At 48.9% G+C, this 17,590-nt stretch overlaps 1 protein-coding gene across 1 annotated transcript in view; it reads left to right on the forward strand.

The window, feature by feature from the left end:
* The window catches only part of LAMC2 (laminin subunit gamma 2), a 53,852-nt gene extending 36,845 nt beyond the window's left edge, over positions 1-17,007 (forward strand). The window contains exons 13-24 of the mRNA XM_037035057.1: positions 1,891-2,036; positions 3,263-3,419; positions 3,726-3,931; positions 5,299-5,378; positions 6,469-6,639; positions 7,390-7,534; positions 8,484-8,633; positions 9,174-9,288; positions 10,591-10,790; positions 12,380-12,538; positions 12,631-12,730; positions 14,968-17,007. Coding sequence (XP_036890952.1) covers positions 1,891-2,036; positions 3,263-3,419; positions 3,726-3,931; positions 5,299-5,378; positions 6,469-6,639; positions 7,390-7,534; positions 8,484-8,633; positions 9,174-9,288; positions 10,591-10,790; positions 12,380-12,538; positions 12,631-12,730; positions 14,968-15,221 — 1,883 coding nt within the window. The 3' untranslated portion in view covers positions 15,222-17,007. The remainder of the gene's footprint in view (positions 1-1,890; positions 2,037-3,262; positions 3,420-3,725; positions 3,932-5,298; positions 5,379-6,468; positions 6,640-7,389; positions 7,535-8,483; positions 8,634-9,173; positions 9,289-10,590; positions 10,791-12,379; positions 12,539-12,630; positions 12,731-14,967) is intronic.
* The last annotated feature ends 583 nt before the right edge of the window (positions 17,008-17,590 follow it).

The following is a 17,590-nucleotide window of genomic DNA, read 5'->3' on the forward strand; positions in this document are numbered from 1 at the left end:
CCCCCCAAGAAGGGGGGAAACACACGGNCCCCCCCCCCCCCCCCCCGCCGTAGCAGGGCTGGAAGACACGGCGGGAGGATGTGGGATGGACAACACTGGGGAGGAGAAAGGAATAGGGTCAGGTTTACATTCCTAAGTGCAAGAGGAGATAAGATAGGGCCACTCCCTCTGCCGGGTCCCAAGGTGGGTGGGCAGGGACGTGACTGCCATACCTGTTACAGGAGAGTAATGAGTGACTGGAGACTGAGCCTGAACACACTGAGGTGCGGAGGGGGATGGGCTAGAAAGGAGGCTAAGACACCTTCTCAGGAAGTCAGGGTGATTGATGTACAGGAAGGTAACAGTCAACACGTCTCCTACAGAGATCTGGCTTCAAAGCGGCAGCTATCGGGAGCATTCCTAACGCTGCTTCAGATCAAAGCGAGAATGTGCAGACCGGGCCTCTTGCTCAGCTTTTCTTTCAAACCTCTGCACAGGTTGTATTCAAGAGGCAAGTTCACTTCTAGGGAGCTGGTCTCACCCCTGGGTCGCAGCAGTCTCAGACCAGGCCTGGTACCTAGAACTTAGAAGCTTGTTCATTACAGGGTTCAGCGTGGCTCTGGGTACCCAGACTGGAGGACATCCCATCCCCTGGGAGTCCTTCAGGGAGCCCAGAACCTCTGCTGACACCAGAGTTCCCACCCTTGGAAGTGCTGAGAACCTCATGCAACCGGGGGGCTTCTCCCTAGGGGCACGAATCGCACCTGCCCTGACCCCAACCTGTGGGTTGGCAGTGAGGTGCTAAAAATACCCCATGATAGGGAAAGCCCACATACCATTGGCACTACTGAGTCCAAGTCCAGCTTTTTAACATACCTCTTGTATTATTCTGATTCTACCAGTTAATTTCTCTGAGTTTCAGTTTGCTGGTAGGTTTGAATAATATTTCACTCAAAGTGGTTGCAAAGAGAAGATAGCGTAGAAAAAGTATACTGTCAACTATATAGTTCTAGTTGTCAGAAGCTGTTCGTAGGGATTTCACTGGCTTTGGACCATACATTTCTCCACCCAACTCTCTTTTGTCAAGCACCCACCCCGTGTGGATCTCGATACTGAGGTCATAAAGATGAATAAGTCGGCCCCAGCTCCCACGGAGCTCAGAGGCGAATAAGGAAGACCCAGATACGTCGCAGATAATGGCCGTACAGTTAGGGATGGGAGTATATGCTGAGTGTTGTGTGAGAGCCGAGGGGGGAGCAATGCAGAGAATCACCGTGCCTCCCTTAGAAGGATGTCTCACGCTCTGTTAGATCCTCGGCTCTCAGAACAGAACGTGGCACGTAGGAGGTGCATAATCAATTGGACTGATTAAATAAAGGTATTGCTTTCTTACTGCATTTCCTATATCAAAGGCCGCAAGGCAGGAGGAAAGGAACATTGGCTCTTTTCAAGTTTTCATCCCAGCTGGCCATTTACTTGCCGTGTGACCTGGGATAACTTACTGCACCTCTCTGAGCTCATCTTCCTTATCTGTAAAATAGAGAGAAATGTCCCTGTCTGGCATATATTAGGCCCAGAACAAGTGTTAACCACCTTGTGAACAAAGCCTTGCTAAATATCCACCAGGCTTATAATTTAACAGGAGGGAAACTATAAACGCCACCAGAAGGGATGAACTGTTGTAATATTTCCTCATCCACACACACAGCAAACTTGCCCGGTGATTCCTGAGACCTGACTGTGTTAGGGAGGTGCTTGGAGCCATAGCCGAGAGATGGATCTAATGCGGTGTGAATCAGTGGCGTGCTATGAAAGCCAACTTGACCTTTCCCCCTTGTCTTTTGTTATTTCTCCAGTTTCTGGAATTAGCTTGGTAAGAATGCTTCCTGTTTGTCTGCCTTTTGTCTCTAGCTTGCAACTGTAACCCAGTGGGCTCTGAGCCTGTGGCGTGTCGCAGTGACGGCAGCTGCGTTTGCAAGCCAGGATTTGGTGGCCTCCACTGTGAGCATGCGGCGTTAGGCAGCTGTCCGGCTTGCTACGATCAAGTGAAGGGTCAGGTGCGCATGCTAACCACCCCTTACCCTCCCGGGAGACACCTGTAAGTGTCTGTCGGGTAGCTCTGTCACAGATCCAGGACCTCCTCGTCTCCTTGGGGATGGGGTAAGGGTTGCTATTATTTTCTTTAAAAAATTACTGTGTGAAAAATTCTGAATAATAGGAATATAATTTCAGATTTATGTCCTTACATGTGTCATTTTCAAAACCCTTCTTGTAGATTTTGTTTCACCTGGTGTTCGTGATAACTTAGCCCAGTTGGGAGAGAAAGCATTCTGACCTCCGTTTTCTCTGAGCAAACAGCCTAAAAATTTTTGCATTTTTAAACATATTTTATGTATTTTATTTTTAGAGGCAGTGGAAGGGAGGGAGATACAGAGAGAGAGAAACATCAATGTGTGGTTGCCTCTTGCGCACCCCCTACTGGAGACCTTGCCCACGATCTAGGCATGTGCCCAGGTTTGGAATTGAACCAGAGACCCTTTGGTTCGAAGGCTCATGCTCAATCCACAGAGCTACACCAGCCAGGGCAATTTTTAGTTTTTTAAAGCCCCATGGCCAGGTGGAACTGAGAATGCCACCCATGTCCCCTGCCTCCTAGTTCAGTGACCTTTTTGCTATAAAGTGCTACTTCCCAGGATTCCTTCCAAGAGATGTCCTCATGAAACAAATGAAAAAAAAAATCAACATACAAAAGGTATGAGGATTCCAGAAGGTTCCAAGGCTGTCTGAACTGGAACGGCTTCCAAAAATTTCTCGCTGATAGTCCAAAAAGAATGAAATGGATGCTGTTAATTATTAATATTATCTTGCTGGAGTGAGGAGTAGGGAGAGAAAGGGCCCAAATGGAACCCTAAATGTAGGACAAACTCAACCTGCTTTTGAAATGTATCTATTTATCCAGCCTTCTCCAGCACTTATTAGTTTCCGGCCCTGCTCTGAGCACTATAAAGATATTAACTCATTTACTTCAAGTAATAACTCTATGAGGTATTATGATCATCATTGTTAGTAGTATCCTGTCTTATGGATAAAGAAAGTGACATGTCCAGGGTCACACAGCTGGTGAGTGGTGGGGCCAGGATTCAAACTCAGAGCCTAGGCTCTCGAGTCTGCACTTTGAGCTACCATGGCACGCTAGGCACTCTGGGCCTGTAGCTTTTGTCCCCTGGGCAGCTAGGATTCGCCCGCATCATCCGTACTGACCCTCTCCCCCGTGCGGTTTCAGATGGACCAGTTTGCGCAGCAGCTACAGAGTCTGGAGGCGCTGGTTGCGAAGGCTGCGGCGGGTGGTGGAGGAGTACCCAACGCAGAGCTGGAAGGCAGGATGCAGCAGGCTGAGCAGGCCCTGCGGGACATTCTCAGAGAGGCCCAGGTTTCAGAAGGTGATGAAGGCCAACTTCCCCTCAGACAGGAGTCCTAGAAAGCATTGCCACTCTAGGGCGTAGACTCTGCCGTGGGTGTCGGTTCGGAGGTGTCTCTGCCCAGCCCTTGCAGCGGGGAAAGAACTGTGTGTGACACTCTCCTGGGACATGAGTGATGGAAATAAAAGAGCCGATGCGTGCATGCACTTCCTGGGTTTTCACCATTTTGCCATAGGCCCGTTAAAGCCGCCTTTTCAGCCCTGATTATGTTTGGTCACTGCGCTGACTTCCGGAACGCTCATCCTCCCTTTCCTTATTGGCATTCAGGTGCTATGAGGTCTCTCAGTCTCCAGCTGACCAAGGCGAGGAGCCAAGAAAGTAGCTACCGGAACCGCCTGGATGACCTCAAGAGGACTGTGGAAAGGGTTCAGGCCCTGGGCGGTCAGTATCAGAACCACGTTCAGGACACTCGCAGGCTCATCACTCAGATGCGCCTGAGCCTGGAGGAGGGCGAGTCTTCCCTACGAAACACGGTAGGTGGTGCTGGGTCAGGGGTCTGAGCCCACGGCCGGGTGGGGAGACCCAGCTGTCGGCATCGCTGGCTCCCCGGCTGTTTCTCGGGTCTTCTAGTCCGTCTGGCAGACAGTTGGACGTCTCTCCCCTGAAACGGTCACAGCTAACTTTGTGTTCGTTAGCCGTCTGCAGTTTCCCGTTTTTTTTTGTTTTTTTTTTTAAAGATTTTATTTATTTATTTATCTTTAGAGGGGAAGGAGAGGGAGAGAAACATCAATGTATGGTTGCTTTTCATGCGNAGGAGGGCGAGTCTTCCCTACGAAACACGGTAGGTGGTGCTGGGTCAGGGGTCTGAGCCCACAGCTGGGCGGGGAGACCCAGCTGTCGGCATTGCCGGCTCCCCAGCTGTTTCTCGGGTCTTCTAGTCCGTCTGGCAGACAGTTGGACGTCTCTCCCCTGAAACGGTCACAGCTAACTTTGTGTTCGTTAGCTGTCTGCAGTTTCCCGTTTGACTGCCTTATGATATTCTCCTTAATTCCTTTCTTGCTAACCATACCCTCCACCTCTCGGTGCCGCCTCTTATCCCTTCTTTCCGCGTATCTTCTAGCTCGTTGGCTCCCAGAGAACAGGATTTCACTGTATTCATATTTACATCCCGGCCGGTAGCACAGTGTGAGGCTGTGATGTTTGCTGCACGAATGAATGAATAACCAAAGCACAAATGGAAAGAAAAGGGAGGAAGGCAGGGAGGGAAGGAAGAAGGAAAGGACCTGATGAAGACATGGTTCTGAAAATGGGAAATAAACATCACTGCCCCTGTGATTATCTGGATGACGTAGTGTGAAGTGCAGTAGGAGGGAGACAGTTGAATGAGCCCTCTTGTTTCAGAATAGAGAAGGCAAAAGGGACAGTCACGTTAGTGGGTGCGTGGGAGATGACTACAGGAAATTAGAAGATAATCAGGCACTATGCTGAGGAAGTGAAGGATTTAAAAATAATGTGGATCCAGTAATGTGTATCAGTTTTCTTCTTATTATAAAAATAATGTTTAGTGTAGGAAATTTAGAAAATAAGAATCCCCTTGTGATCCCACTACTAAGAAAGAACCATTAAAACTAGGTGTATATTCCACTGGTTTTTAAATACGTATGACAGTATAAACCTGTGCATATTTCTGACGCATCTGTACCCACATCCAGACATTTGTTGAACGCGAATTTCCACTTTGTTCTTGTCTATCCTTTTTAAAAACTGTAATGACCGTGGTGACTTGGGACTCCATGTTTCAGGGTATAGAACGCCTCATGATTCTGATCGGGCAGGAGCAGAACCTGCTTAGCCTCCATGGCCAAGTGCGAAGCCTTGCCCAATTTTCCTCTTTTCACAGAACATCCTTCCCTCAGGCCACTACGTGGGCCCAAACAGCTTTCAAAGCCTGGCTCAGGAGGCCATGAGATTGGCGAACAGGTGAGCCTGGTAGGGGGGCGCCCCTGCTCTGGACCGTCTCTGCAGGGCTGGACTTGAACAACACTGCATGGCGTCCATGCCTGAAGCATCGTTACCTCCAGGCGCCTCTGCAGCCCTTCCCCTGTCTTGAAGTCATTTTTAACCACCTGCCATTTTAGCACACGTAGGTGGCCACTGGACACGGTCATTTGGCCGAAGTTAGGGATCAGGGTGTTTCTTGCCCAGATTTTTCTATGACTCACGACAGGGCTTTGGTGTATGTCAGATGTGCTTCCTCGTGCACGCCCCATGAAATGACTCAACCCTTGGAAAAGAACAGGCTGCAGCTTTGAGGGACTCCCAGGCTCCCACCCTGAGCCTGGGAACAAGGAGCAACAAGTCTTTGCTGGCCTGTGAGGGCTCTGTCTGTGGAGGGGTGACCTCCTCCTCCTGCAAACCAGCCCTGCTCACCCCCAAGACAACAGGCAGCTCCTCAGTCCTCGCCTGACTCTAAGTTATCATGGGGAAGACGTTTGCACAGAGCCCAGTGCCCAGCAGGGATGCACGCTCTGTTGATCCCAAGTGGAATTCAGTCTGCAGAGGGGCTGGCTTCTGTTCTGTAGCACCGGCTGCCTCCTGAGTTTGTTTTTATCACTTTCTGGAACCAGAAGGACAAGCGCACGTGGGGGGCTTTTATTGACAGGCTGTGTCCCTCCTAATGGTGACCCAGTTTCAAGTTGTAGCAAAAGCAAGTAGGGGGTTGGATGAAATAAGATCTAGGGTGTTTTTTTCTCTCTTTCCTGAAGAAGACAGCGTACACACGCCACGTTCCATCATCCTGATCCCACTCCCAGCCACCTCCACTCCCCACCCCCGGCCTCTCCTGATTGTGCCGGAAGTGGGAGAATCACCAAAAAGTATGGCAGGAGGCTGCTCCTATAGAGCCCCTTCAGCCTCTCCTTAGCGCCTCTGATTCCACCTAACTGGGTCACTTCTCTGTGGCTGTTCAGGCCAAACCAGTTCCCTTTTCCCCCTTCTCTGCATTTAAATAAAAGGCCTTAAGGAAGCTCTCGCTAGGAGAACTCCAATTCTTTATTTTTAATTCTTTCAGCCACGAGGAGTCCGCCAATAACATGGAGCGACTGGCAGGGGAAACTGAAGATTATTCCAAACAAGCTCTCGCACTGGTGCGCAAGGCACTTCAGGAGGGAGGCGGCGGCGGCGGCGGCGGCGGCGGCGGCGGCAGCCTGGATGGCCCCATGCTGCAAGGGCTGATGCGAAAGTAGGTCTCCGCAGGTCCTCACGGGGACCAGTGTCATCTGCATCTTCCTAGGGCATAAGGGAAATCACATGCCTTTAAAAAACATTAATAATGAGAGAGGCAAGAGAATGAGAGTATTATTTGGGGGCCAAACAGGTAGGTGCCTTTCAGGCTGGAAGGAGAAACGGTTGGCTAATCCAAATGAAGTTTGTGTTTTGATTGAGAGATGACGTGCTCGGAGATAGGTCACCCTCTGTGGTGTTTGAAGGTCGTGAGTAAATCCATCTGGTGGCTTGGAGGATATAAAATGGATATATTTATATTATCAAGAATTGAGAAACTTAGGCTGAATTTTCCTGATCCAAGCTGTATTCGTTTTAAGGCTTGTGTTTCGATGGTAGAGTAGAGCACATGTTTGACATAAAACTTCGTTTGGTTTGTCTGGTAATTTCAACGACATACTTTTAAGACAATAGGATGGATTTTTTCACCTTTAAAAGTAAAAAGAGTGGCCCTGGCTGGTGTGGCTCAGTGGACTGAGCACTGGCCTGCGAACCAAGGGGTCGCTGGTTCGATTCCCAGTCAGGTCACCTGCCTGTGTTGCAGGCCAGGTCCCCAGTTGGGAGCGCACGAAGGGCAACCACACACTGATGTTTTTCTCCATCTCTTTCTCCTTTCCCCTCTGTCTAAAAATAAGTAAATAGATAAAGTCTTTTAAAAGTAAGCAAAAAGAAGGAATTCTCACAAAGTGCTCTGTTTCCCCCTCTGCAGATTGGAGAAGACCAAGTCTCTGGCCCAGCAGTTGTCCAGTGAGACCGCTCACACGGACATCGAAGCAGAGAAGTCTTACCAACACAGCCTCCGCCTTCTCAATTCTGCCTCTCAGCTTCAGGGAATCAGTGACCAGTCCTTGCAGGTAGGAACATCTCACCTGTGTGCTGAAGTACAGAAGAAGAGCCATCACGATTTCTCCTCGGGGGGGTCCATAGTATTGTCCAGTCGTTCGATTTTGTCTCCATGTTGACCTTTCTTGCTTCTATTGAGAAGAGTATGTATCCTTCTCACTGTCCATTTCCATGTTCTTTAACCCCAGTCTTGGTCTTTGAAAAGGCCTTGGCTCACATCCTGAACCAATTAATGGATAAAAGTTTTATATCTCTTCCCTACTTCTGGGGACAGCTGGAACCTGTGGGGAATTTTCACGGATAAATTTTGATATTTTCATTTGGGTAAAATCTATAGTACCTCTCCGTAGGGCCGCTCAGAAGACTTGTGTTCTTCTCAGAAGGGTTGTGTTATTTCTGTCATCAATTCCAAACTTAGGTTAAGAAGATTAAGCTTTGTACCTACCGCAGAAAGCACTCACAGGAATTTCCACAAAAAATGTCCCTGGGTGTATATAATTAAAACGTTAAAAAATAATAGTAAAAACAGACATGAAACCTGTTTGAGGATGGGGGTATGGGAAGGAAAGGGGGAGGAGATTCAGCCGTACCAACTTGCAGTTATAAAATAAGCCATGGGAACATAATGCACAAGCTGGGAACGTAGTCAGGGTTACCATCATAACGGTCTGCGGTGGCAGATGACTGCTAGACTTTCAGTGATCACTTCATAAGGTTGAATCACCGTGTTGTACACCTGATGCTGGTGCAATATTATGTGTCAGCTGTAATTAAGCTTAATTTTAAAAAAAAGAAAAGAAAGCCTGTTTGAGGCCTGAAGGATCGGCTTTCGGCATAGAGCCCGTTAGAGGTCGGGCACGTATTGTTCTCGTTTTCAAACAAAGGATGGCAGGTCCCAAGAAGACTGGTGTGGTAACTGATGAGCAGAAAGTTGACTCACTCATCTCCTTGGGCTCACAGGTCGAAGCAAAGAGGATCAGACAAAAAGCCGAGTCTCTCTCCAGCCTGGTGACGAAGCACATGGATGGATTCAAGCACGTGCAAAGCAACCTGGGAAACTGGGAAGAAGAAACCCGACAGCTCTTACAGAAAGGGAAGAATGAGAGACAGGTATCTTTTTAATTTGTTCACCCAACAAAATGTATTAAATGCCTACCATGAGCATAAATATGGAGAAAGACACGTTGGAAACCCTCTAACAGGCCATGGTACCGCTGCATGTAGCCGTAGTAACAGAGATTCCAAGAGACTGATGTACTCAGCTCAGCTCCACCCACTGAACCAGCCCTCGGATCTAGGAGTAGGACTCAGGCCTCCTGGGTCCCACTGTGGTCCAGCTCTGTCTGCTAGCTTGGCTTTGGGAGGTATCTAGAGGTTAAAATTATGATTTGCAAAACTGTTCTTATCTCTGATAGTAGACTAGAGTCCAAGAGTGTTCTCTATAGGGGATCCTCTTGAGTTATGGGGGTACAGAATTTGCTCTGTCCCAGATTGTGGAGGGCTTTGCTACCGCACCCCTAGACTCTTAGGTGAATCACAGCACTCTGTTGTCTCACAGAGAAACATGTCAGAGTGATTTCACTGGCAGGACTGCACTTCCCAGGTGTATGTTAAATTTGCACTTATCTTGTTCTATCTGTCTATTTACAGAACTCAGCTCAGCTACTTTCTCGTGCCAACCTTGCTAAAAGAAGAGCCCAAGAAGCACTAAGTATGGGCAACGCCACTTTTTATGAAGTTGAGAACATCTTAAAGAACCTCAGAGGTGAGTAATTCATGATTCAGTTCCCTTGAGCACTTGAAAGGTGTAACCATGACTTTGGTTTACATGGAATCCTCATATATCTCTCTAAGTGACAGGTATGTTGGGAGTATTAATAGATGCTTAGTAAACAACTTTCTAAAGAAAAAGATTTCCTTAGCATTTGATGCAGTGGCAAAAATTGAACTAGGTGTCAGAAGGCTTGAGCTCCGATCCCTGCTGGGCCTCATGAGCAGGCTGAGCTGGCCATGTGACCACGGATGGGCAAGTCACAAAGCCTTTTTGGAACTCAACTTTCTCTTTAAAGGAAGAAGGTTAAGCTAAGGGAACTCTAAGGTACCTCAGATCCAATATCCCACTACCATACGGGTATTTTTTCTTTTCTTTTTTTTTGCTTTCTTTTCTTTCTTGTTTTTTTTTTTTTACTTTTTCTTCTTTTTTCTTTTTCTTTCTTCCTCCCCTCCCCTCCCCTCCCCTCCCCTCCCCTCCCGCCTGGTTGGTTCCAATATAGATTGCCTCGCGGTGATGATGGGACAAACTTTGTCACAGCATTAGATCCCAGGAAATTGGGGGTTGTGCCTTAGAGCTTTGCTTAAAGCTTCAGGCTTCTTCACTAAAGAACAACAACAAAAATTCCTAAAATCCTGGGATTTTCTTCCCAGAAAACACCTGTCTACCTATTCTATCCAACCCTCAGCTGTTGGCATTGGCAGCTTAAAGTTTAAGGCTCTGACTTGTAACTTTGGGCTTCAAAGACCCGGATCCCACAGTTTGCATATCTGGTCCCAGAGGTTTCCCCACTTTGCTTTCTCCTGCCTCCCTAATCCATCACCCGTGAATATCACGTCGCCCCTGTACACCTCCTCCTTTGATTGTAATGTGTAGAGTACGGCACAACACTGCCATTCTCAGGAGCATTTTCTCCGTCTGTTGAGATTTTGCTTCCCCACAACTGTCCTCAGTTTGGCTCAAAGAAATTCCTAAACATACTTTAAAAAAATCCCACCTGCTTATAATTCACTTTGGGGGTCTTAAGATTCTCACAGTGGTGGGGGCCCAGGGCAGGCTGATTGTCCGTTCCTCTAAGCACAGGATGAATTATGATCCTTCCAAGGCCCCCTTTAAGATATTTTCTCTTAGATAAGAGAGAGTAATAGCCACACTCCCCTCTCCTTGATCCCAGGCTGTAATATCACTCTTTCCAGAATTTTTCTTAAAAACTTTAGCCACTTTCCTCTTCCTTTGAAAGTTATTGTATAAGTTTGTTCTCATCTTCATGGCCATGTTTCCTTCCGTCCCTTTCAGAGTTTGACCTGCAGGTTGGAGACAGAAAAGCAGAAGCCGAAGAGGCCATGAAGCGACTGTCCTACATCAGCCAGAAGGTTGCAGACGCCAGTGACAAGACCACGAAAGCAGAAGAAGCCCTGGGTGGTGCAGCTGCTGACGCCCAGGGGGCAAAGAGCGCGGCCAGGGAGGCCCTGGAGATCACCGGCAAGATAGAACAGGTAAGGAGCCATGGAGCGGCAGGTTGGCATGAGCGGTGCCCAACACCAGGGTAGCATGGAATAGGAAGGGGAATTTTGAAGCATTCATGGGCTCTGTTGACCCAGAGGGCTTTGAGTCCTCTTGTGGCCTCTGATGGCCCCAGATCCACTTGGGCACCCCTTTTGTTGCTTGACTCACAGCCCACCATTGGCTGAGTGCAGGAACTTCCTAATTCTTAGCTCCCTTTTGGACAGCACCGTGAGCTAAACCACCTGAGATTGTTTTTGTACAGACTACTGTATTAGCTTCCTAGGACTGCTGTAACAAAGCACTACAGTCGGGAGGGCCTACAGCAATAGAAGTTGATGATCCCACAGCGCTGGAGGTTAGAAGTCTGAAATCAAAGCGCCACCAGAGCCGTGCTCCCTCTGAGGCGCTGGGGGGAAACGTTCCTAGCTTCTGGAGGTGGCTGGCCATCCTTAGCCTTCCTTGGCTTGTACCAGCATCCCTCCAATTGCTGCCACTGTCATCACATGGGGCCCTTCTCCCTGGCTGTCTCTGACTCTTCTTATAAGGACACCAGTCATATTGGATGAGGGGGCCCATTCAACTCCAGTGTTGGGGATTAGGACTTCAACATTTTGGGGGGTCAGGACACAATTCAACCCATAACCGTGATCATCAATGTTTTCACTTGAGATTATGAAACGCTGGGGTCCTAGGTCTTTGGTGTCTGTGTTCTATGTCTAAGCTCCACTAACCCATTTTTCTCTTTTCTTCCAATCTGGGCCAGGCTCTGCTTGGTGCCAGGGATGGGGAGATGAGAAAGGCTCAGTCCTTCTCTTCCAGGCACATTCGGTAATGGGGACAGACAGATCAGTGACACAACCCGTATGCTAAATGCCCTTCCAGAGTGCATCTCCGCTGGGAGAGAGCTTCGTGGTTCTATTTAGGAATGACTTCTACCAAGCCCATTGGCTCTACTCCAGAAAGCGGAGAGTACTCTTGATATCTGCACTCTCTCGGACCACTCGTTAACTTGCGAAAAAAATCTCTACCTTCAAGTCCTGTGAGGGTAGAGACCCATCTCATGGGCCTCGCTCTTTCTATGGCTTCTAGCACAGGGACATCTGCGATTTGGGCTTAACAATAGCTATTGATATTGATCAGGTTTGTCTTAATATAAAAACAAAACTCAAAGCTGTAGCCCATTCATTCTCTACACCCCATGCTCCACTGTCTCAGGGAATAAAGTCATTCAAAAGTCTATGGCAGCAAAGAAACATCACAGAGAATTAGATGAGTTTCTCTCCCTTTGGGTTTTCCCAACCAGCTTCTATTTTGTTTACCCTTTGGTGAGCGTTGGCCCAAGAAGGAAGCAGTGTCTCAGTGCCGACCCTCCTTGTCCCCAGAGATGTACCCCCAAATTAACTTGTTGGAGGCAGAGCTTGGGAAAGGGTGTGTCCCCAAGCCTGACCCTCTCCTTGTTCATGTTGCTTACTCCATCAGGGCCTGGCTGCAGCTGTATTTTTTCTGCAGTTGCCTTTGGAATGTTTTCGTGCCTCACTCCTCTCTTTCCTTCCGTCCCTGGCTCCTTTCCTTCTCCCAGGAGATAGGGAGTCTGAACTTGGAAGCCAATGTGACAGCAGATGGAGCCTTGGACATGGAGAAGGGACTGGCCACTCTGAAGAGTGAGATGAGGGAAGTGGAAGGAGAACTGACCCGAAAGGAGCAAGAGTTCGACATGGATGGGGACATGGTACAGAGGGTGAGCTCCCACAGCTTTGCACAGGAGATCCCTCTAAACGGGCCCATGTGGGAGACGCCCTTTCGAGACAAGTCTGTGTGTATTTTCCTCAGGTAATTTCAGAAGCTCAACGAGTTGATAACAGAGCCAAGAATGCTGGAGTTACGATCCAAGACACACTCAACACCTTGGACAGCATCCTACACCTAATAGGTATGTGGAGTGCCCACCAGCTTCCAGCCCCACGTTCGAGGCCTTTTCCTAGAAATTGAACCAGGCCTAGCCCTGGTGAATGGGCGTCACAACTTTCCTTAACAGTATCAGGAACTTTGCTTCGTTTCCAAGCCCTGATACTTCAGGCAGGTTACTTTACATTATCTGCACTCTCTGTTAGCGTATCTCTAAGATGGGTAATTACCCCCCACAGATCATAGAGTAAATTGTAGAGGCAGGGTTTGAACTTCACAGGGAAAGAGAAGACTGGGCAGCTTGACAGTCCTGCTAAGGATTCTGGCCTTGATCCTGAGGAGCTAGTGGGCAGCGTTAAGCAGGGGAATAACGTCATCACTGTCTATTTCAGACAGGTCCCCGGGGAACTGTGTAGAGGAGAGCTTGAAGGTGGGTTAGACAAAAGGCAGGGCGGGGCTGTTGTAACTTGCCGATTCTGCTCAGTGCTCCTCCGCCAAGCACAGTGAAACCTGCACGCAGCCCGCTGTGGAGACTGGAGCTGCCTGGCAGATAATGTACGGTGGGAGAGCCGTGCAATAGTGCACAGTTTTAGGCTAAAGTAGATAGCACAGCGTGGCAACCTCAGGATCCCTCCAGAAGAAAACCGATGTGAATTAGAATTCTAGACTTAGGTAGAACGGGCATCGGGCCCTCACTTGGCCTGTTTGATCAAGCCTCGACTACGGCAGGCAAGGAACTAAGTATTTGGTCCTCATTCCCAGCCACATTCAGGAAGAGGCTTGCTTCTCCTGCTTCCGTTCACAAGAACAATTGCAAACCCCGCTTTTTCTGGGGAGTATCACCCACCACCCTGAGAGACTGGTGCCGCCTGTGTTGTTCCGCTAACGGGTCTGCTTCCTGCCCAGTGAGCCCTGATGCGTAAAACACCCTCCAAGGGTAAAACACACGATCCAGCTGGGATTTTAGCAGCTTTGTTTAGTGTTCTGAAAACAGTGTTGAAACCGAGAGGGCCTTGAAAGAGACAATGAGAGCGTGGGGAGAAGGGGAGAGGCGCCCAATTAAACTTTAACTGTGTGCCAGGCCTGCGTGCGGCCGGGTGTTGTTATGGTATAATATCATTCTAGTCTTCTTAAGGTCCTATGAGGTGGGTTTTATTATCTTATTTCATCCACGTGCAAACTGAGGCGCCAAGACGTTCATACTGTCCCCCAGGTCCCACGGTCACTTATGGAGGCAGCGTTCAAGCCGCGGTCTCTTCGTCTCCGACGCTCCTGCTGTTCTGGCGCCACTCACGCTGCCCCCCAACCCCCGCCATGGACACAGTTATTTTGTCCCCATGCGGCCTTAACTCTCCCTTCATGCCGTAGGTCCCTAGATCCGTGCATGCTCCCTGGCCTCCAGGTGAAAAATTGAACCATTTTGGTCACGGTGGTGATTCTACTCTATTGGCTCTGTCCAGCCTTGGGAAAATGGCATTTTAATTGCTCTAGGTATAATGAATTCACACCATCAAATGCTGTTGTTCAGCTTTGATAGGTGAGGCCACCTGTCCTTGACTTTGAATTAACCGAGGGCTGCTCAAACCTATTCGAACCAAATGAGTCTGGCCAGGTGTTCTTCTTGCTGATAATCAGTTTTAGGTGGCTTATGGCCGGGGTGTCAAACTCATTTTCACTGGGGGCCACATTGGCCTCATGGTTACCTTCAAAGGCCCAAGATAATTTTAGGACAGTATAAATGTAACCACTTCTTAACTGTTCAGGAGTTGAAATTACATTCGGCCCTTTGAAGACAACCCCAAGGCTGATGTGGCCCCCGGTGGAAATGAGTTTGACACCCCTGGCTTATGGGTAAAACATACCTGAACAAATATCACTACATTTCATTTTGGAAATAAACCACTATCTAGCTAGATTCCCACTGTTTCAGGCCAGAATGAAATCTTCCATCATTTCATAACAGCTGTAATCCATCCTCCAAAGAGCAAAGCATATTGTGACCTCTGCAGGGCCTGAAGCCCAGCCAGTTCCTAAAGGTTCTCCAATGGGAAACAGCAAGATATTGCCTAAGGCTGGCTCTGAAAGCTTAATCTGGGGTTGATTCTGATCCTAGGGTGAGCTTAGCCTTTTAAAAATGCCTGGCATGTTATTTGCTCCAGGCAGGTGAAAGAGGAATTAGTTAAAGGTGCAGAGGACCCATGTACGTGTAAGGAAATCTAAGCACGGCACTTCTGTGAATTCCTTCTTCCTTCTCCCCAACAGACCAGCCCGGCAGTGTGAACGAAGAGGGGCTGATTTTATTGGAGCAGAAGCTCTCCAGAGCCAAGGCTCAGATCAACAACCAGCTGCGGCCCTTGATGTCAGAGCTGGAGGACAGGGCGCGTCGACAGAAGGGCCACCTCCACGTGCTGGAGACCAGTATAGATGGGATTCTGGCTGATGTAAAAAACTTGGAGAACATCAGGGACAACCTGCCCCCAGGCTGCTACAACACCCAGGCTCTTGAGCAACACTGAAGCTGCCTTACAGATTTCTCAACTGAGGTTCTTGGGATACAGACCCCAGGGCTCAGGAGCTCTCTCATGTGGGTGGGGTGGGATGTGGACATTGGAGCATGTCGGGTAGGCATGCTCGGGTCAACTGAAACTGATCCCACCCCCAAGACCCTGGCCAGACAGATGTCTCATTGCTTCATTGTGATGCTGTTTGCTTCTTGATGCTGGGCAACGAGGCAAATAACATTGAGTAGGAGGCTGATCAAGGGGCCTGGATCCAAAGGGATAGACTGGATGGAAGGACAAAATCCCCAGGCAGAGATTGCCACGGGAGAGTCATAACCGGAGTCCTGGAGTATGGACACGTGCTGCTGGGTGATAGTCGGCTCATTCTTGGAGTAACGTGACCCCAGGAAAACGTTTTCACTTTGTTCACGCATAAAATTCTTCCTCCTGTCAGCACAGAGAGTGAAGTCAAGACCTCCCATGGCCCGTAAAATACTATTGACACGCAATGTCCAGTGTTCCCGTTAGTCGGCGTACCTTCCACTTACCACCCAGTCCATGCACGTGTGCTCCCTTTCGGCGGGAAGGAGTGAGCAGTGATGGAGTGAGGAGCTACACAGCCCATTGGCGCAATGGTGCCCGCTGGTGGCCAGCTGCCTTCGAGTCCTTCGGGGCCCCAGAGGGACGTCCTGCCTCTGATGATTCCACGGCATCATCCCTTCAGCATTCTCTCCCGGCCAAGCGACCACCGGGAACTCCCTTTGGGGGTTCAAAGCGGTAGGAAATGTAGCTTGGGCAATGAAAGAGGTACAGTATTGTCTAGAAGATTTATTGGTCCAAATTCAGTCCTGCTTTTCAAACACTAAAAACTATTCTCCACTATGTGTTTTATCTCACTCTCTCTCGCGCCCTATGGAAGAGAATGTCCCTGCTTGCACTGGAGCTGGGTAGAATCTCATCCTTTTATTCTTCCTTCCATCCATTCATCCATCCATTCATTCATCCATCCATCCTTACATGTATTTATTAAGTACCCCTCGTGTGACAAGGGTTGGGGGTCAGTGATGACATAGGGTCTGCCCTCATAGAGTTGATTGTCCAGTGAGGAAGACCCACATTAAAAAAATTACATTTTCACTTACAATCCCTGGTCATCACCCGTGGTGTTTACTGCAAACCCGCTGGTCTGCAACCTCTGTTCTCAACAGAACATATGTTGCAAGACACTCCCATGAGCGCAGTTGGATTTGGGCAAAGCTGAGACAGCTTCTGGGTTGTGCACACGTCTTTGCATTCCAGCGGTCACTCTGCCCCTTTCCACAGACTGTTGCAACAGACTGTTGAGTCATGGTAAGGCCAGTGGGCATTGCTGGGAAGACCAGAGGCACTGCCCCCTCCCCCCACCCCCCGTCCCGGCCAGGAAGGCTGGCATACTGCCTCACCCTTGTACGTCCTCAGCTTTTCACGGACATGTTTTAAGTAAAGAATGACCCCTAGATGCCTGTGGTCCGTTTCCAATTTGTTAAACTTGAAGCCTGACGTGGAGGTTCCAGAACAGTGGGAACAAAAATGCCACAGAAAGGGCAGGGAGTCCTAGAGTTAGCGTTTTTAAATCCTTTTGCTGAGCAACTCGTCTGGCCCTCGGCAACCCTGAGAAAACTTCATGAGATGTGACTGGTGCTGTCTCCTAGGCATGAAGGAGGATTTATTTCCGGAACGCCCTGAGCAAGGTGGCGGTTATAATGAATATTGTTGTCTTTTTTTTTTATCAGCTATGAAATAAAAGTAAAAAAAATCAGTAGCTTGTGGTCCATTGCCCGTGCTTTCTAACACACAGACATACAATAATATATTCAGATCCTGAATTGGCCGTCTACCCATGTGGCTGAAGAGAGGATTCTGCCCTGTCCGCACTGACCCTGTCCACCTGCCGAACACGGACAGGTCTGATCCCTTGGCTTTCCCTTCTGTGGAAGTGAACTTCCCATCCGGTCTTGACAGACTCGGTCACATAGCTCTTCCTGTCATTAACTAGTGCCGAGAAAATGTAGATGTATTCATTCACTTCACACCGACCTAAAAATGTGCATAACTCAAACACGGGAGATGTTTTTTTTTTTTTCTTGCTCCTGTGATGTGCTGAATGGGAAGCAGGTCCACGTGGTCCCTGCAGAGCCCTTGCCATTTCCAACCTGTGACTTTTAGGGTTATCCTGGGACCTCTCTCCATTCCAGGGCGGGGCAGGGAAAGAAGTGGGAGAGAGACACGTGGAAGGTTCTCATGGGCCGGGCCTGCGTTCCGTGGTCTAGACCACATCTAACTTGCACGGGGCCTGGGGAATACGGTCATTTGCAGGAAGCCACTTCTCGGTGACAATTCTGCAT

The sequence above is a fragment of the Sturnira hondurensis genome, unplaced genomic scaffold (assembly GCF_014824575.4).
Source record: "Sturnira hondurensis isolate 20B ecotype Veracruz unplaced genomic scaffold, ASM1482457v3 Scaffold0022215, whole genome shotgun sequence".
Lineage (NCBI taxonomy): Eukaryota > Metazoa > Chordata > Mammalia > Chiroptera > Phyllostomidae > Sturnira > Sturnira hondurensis.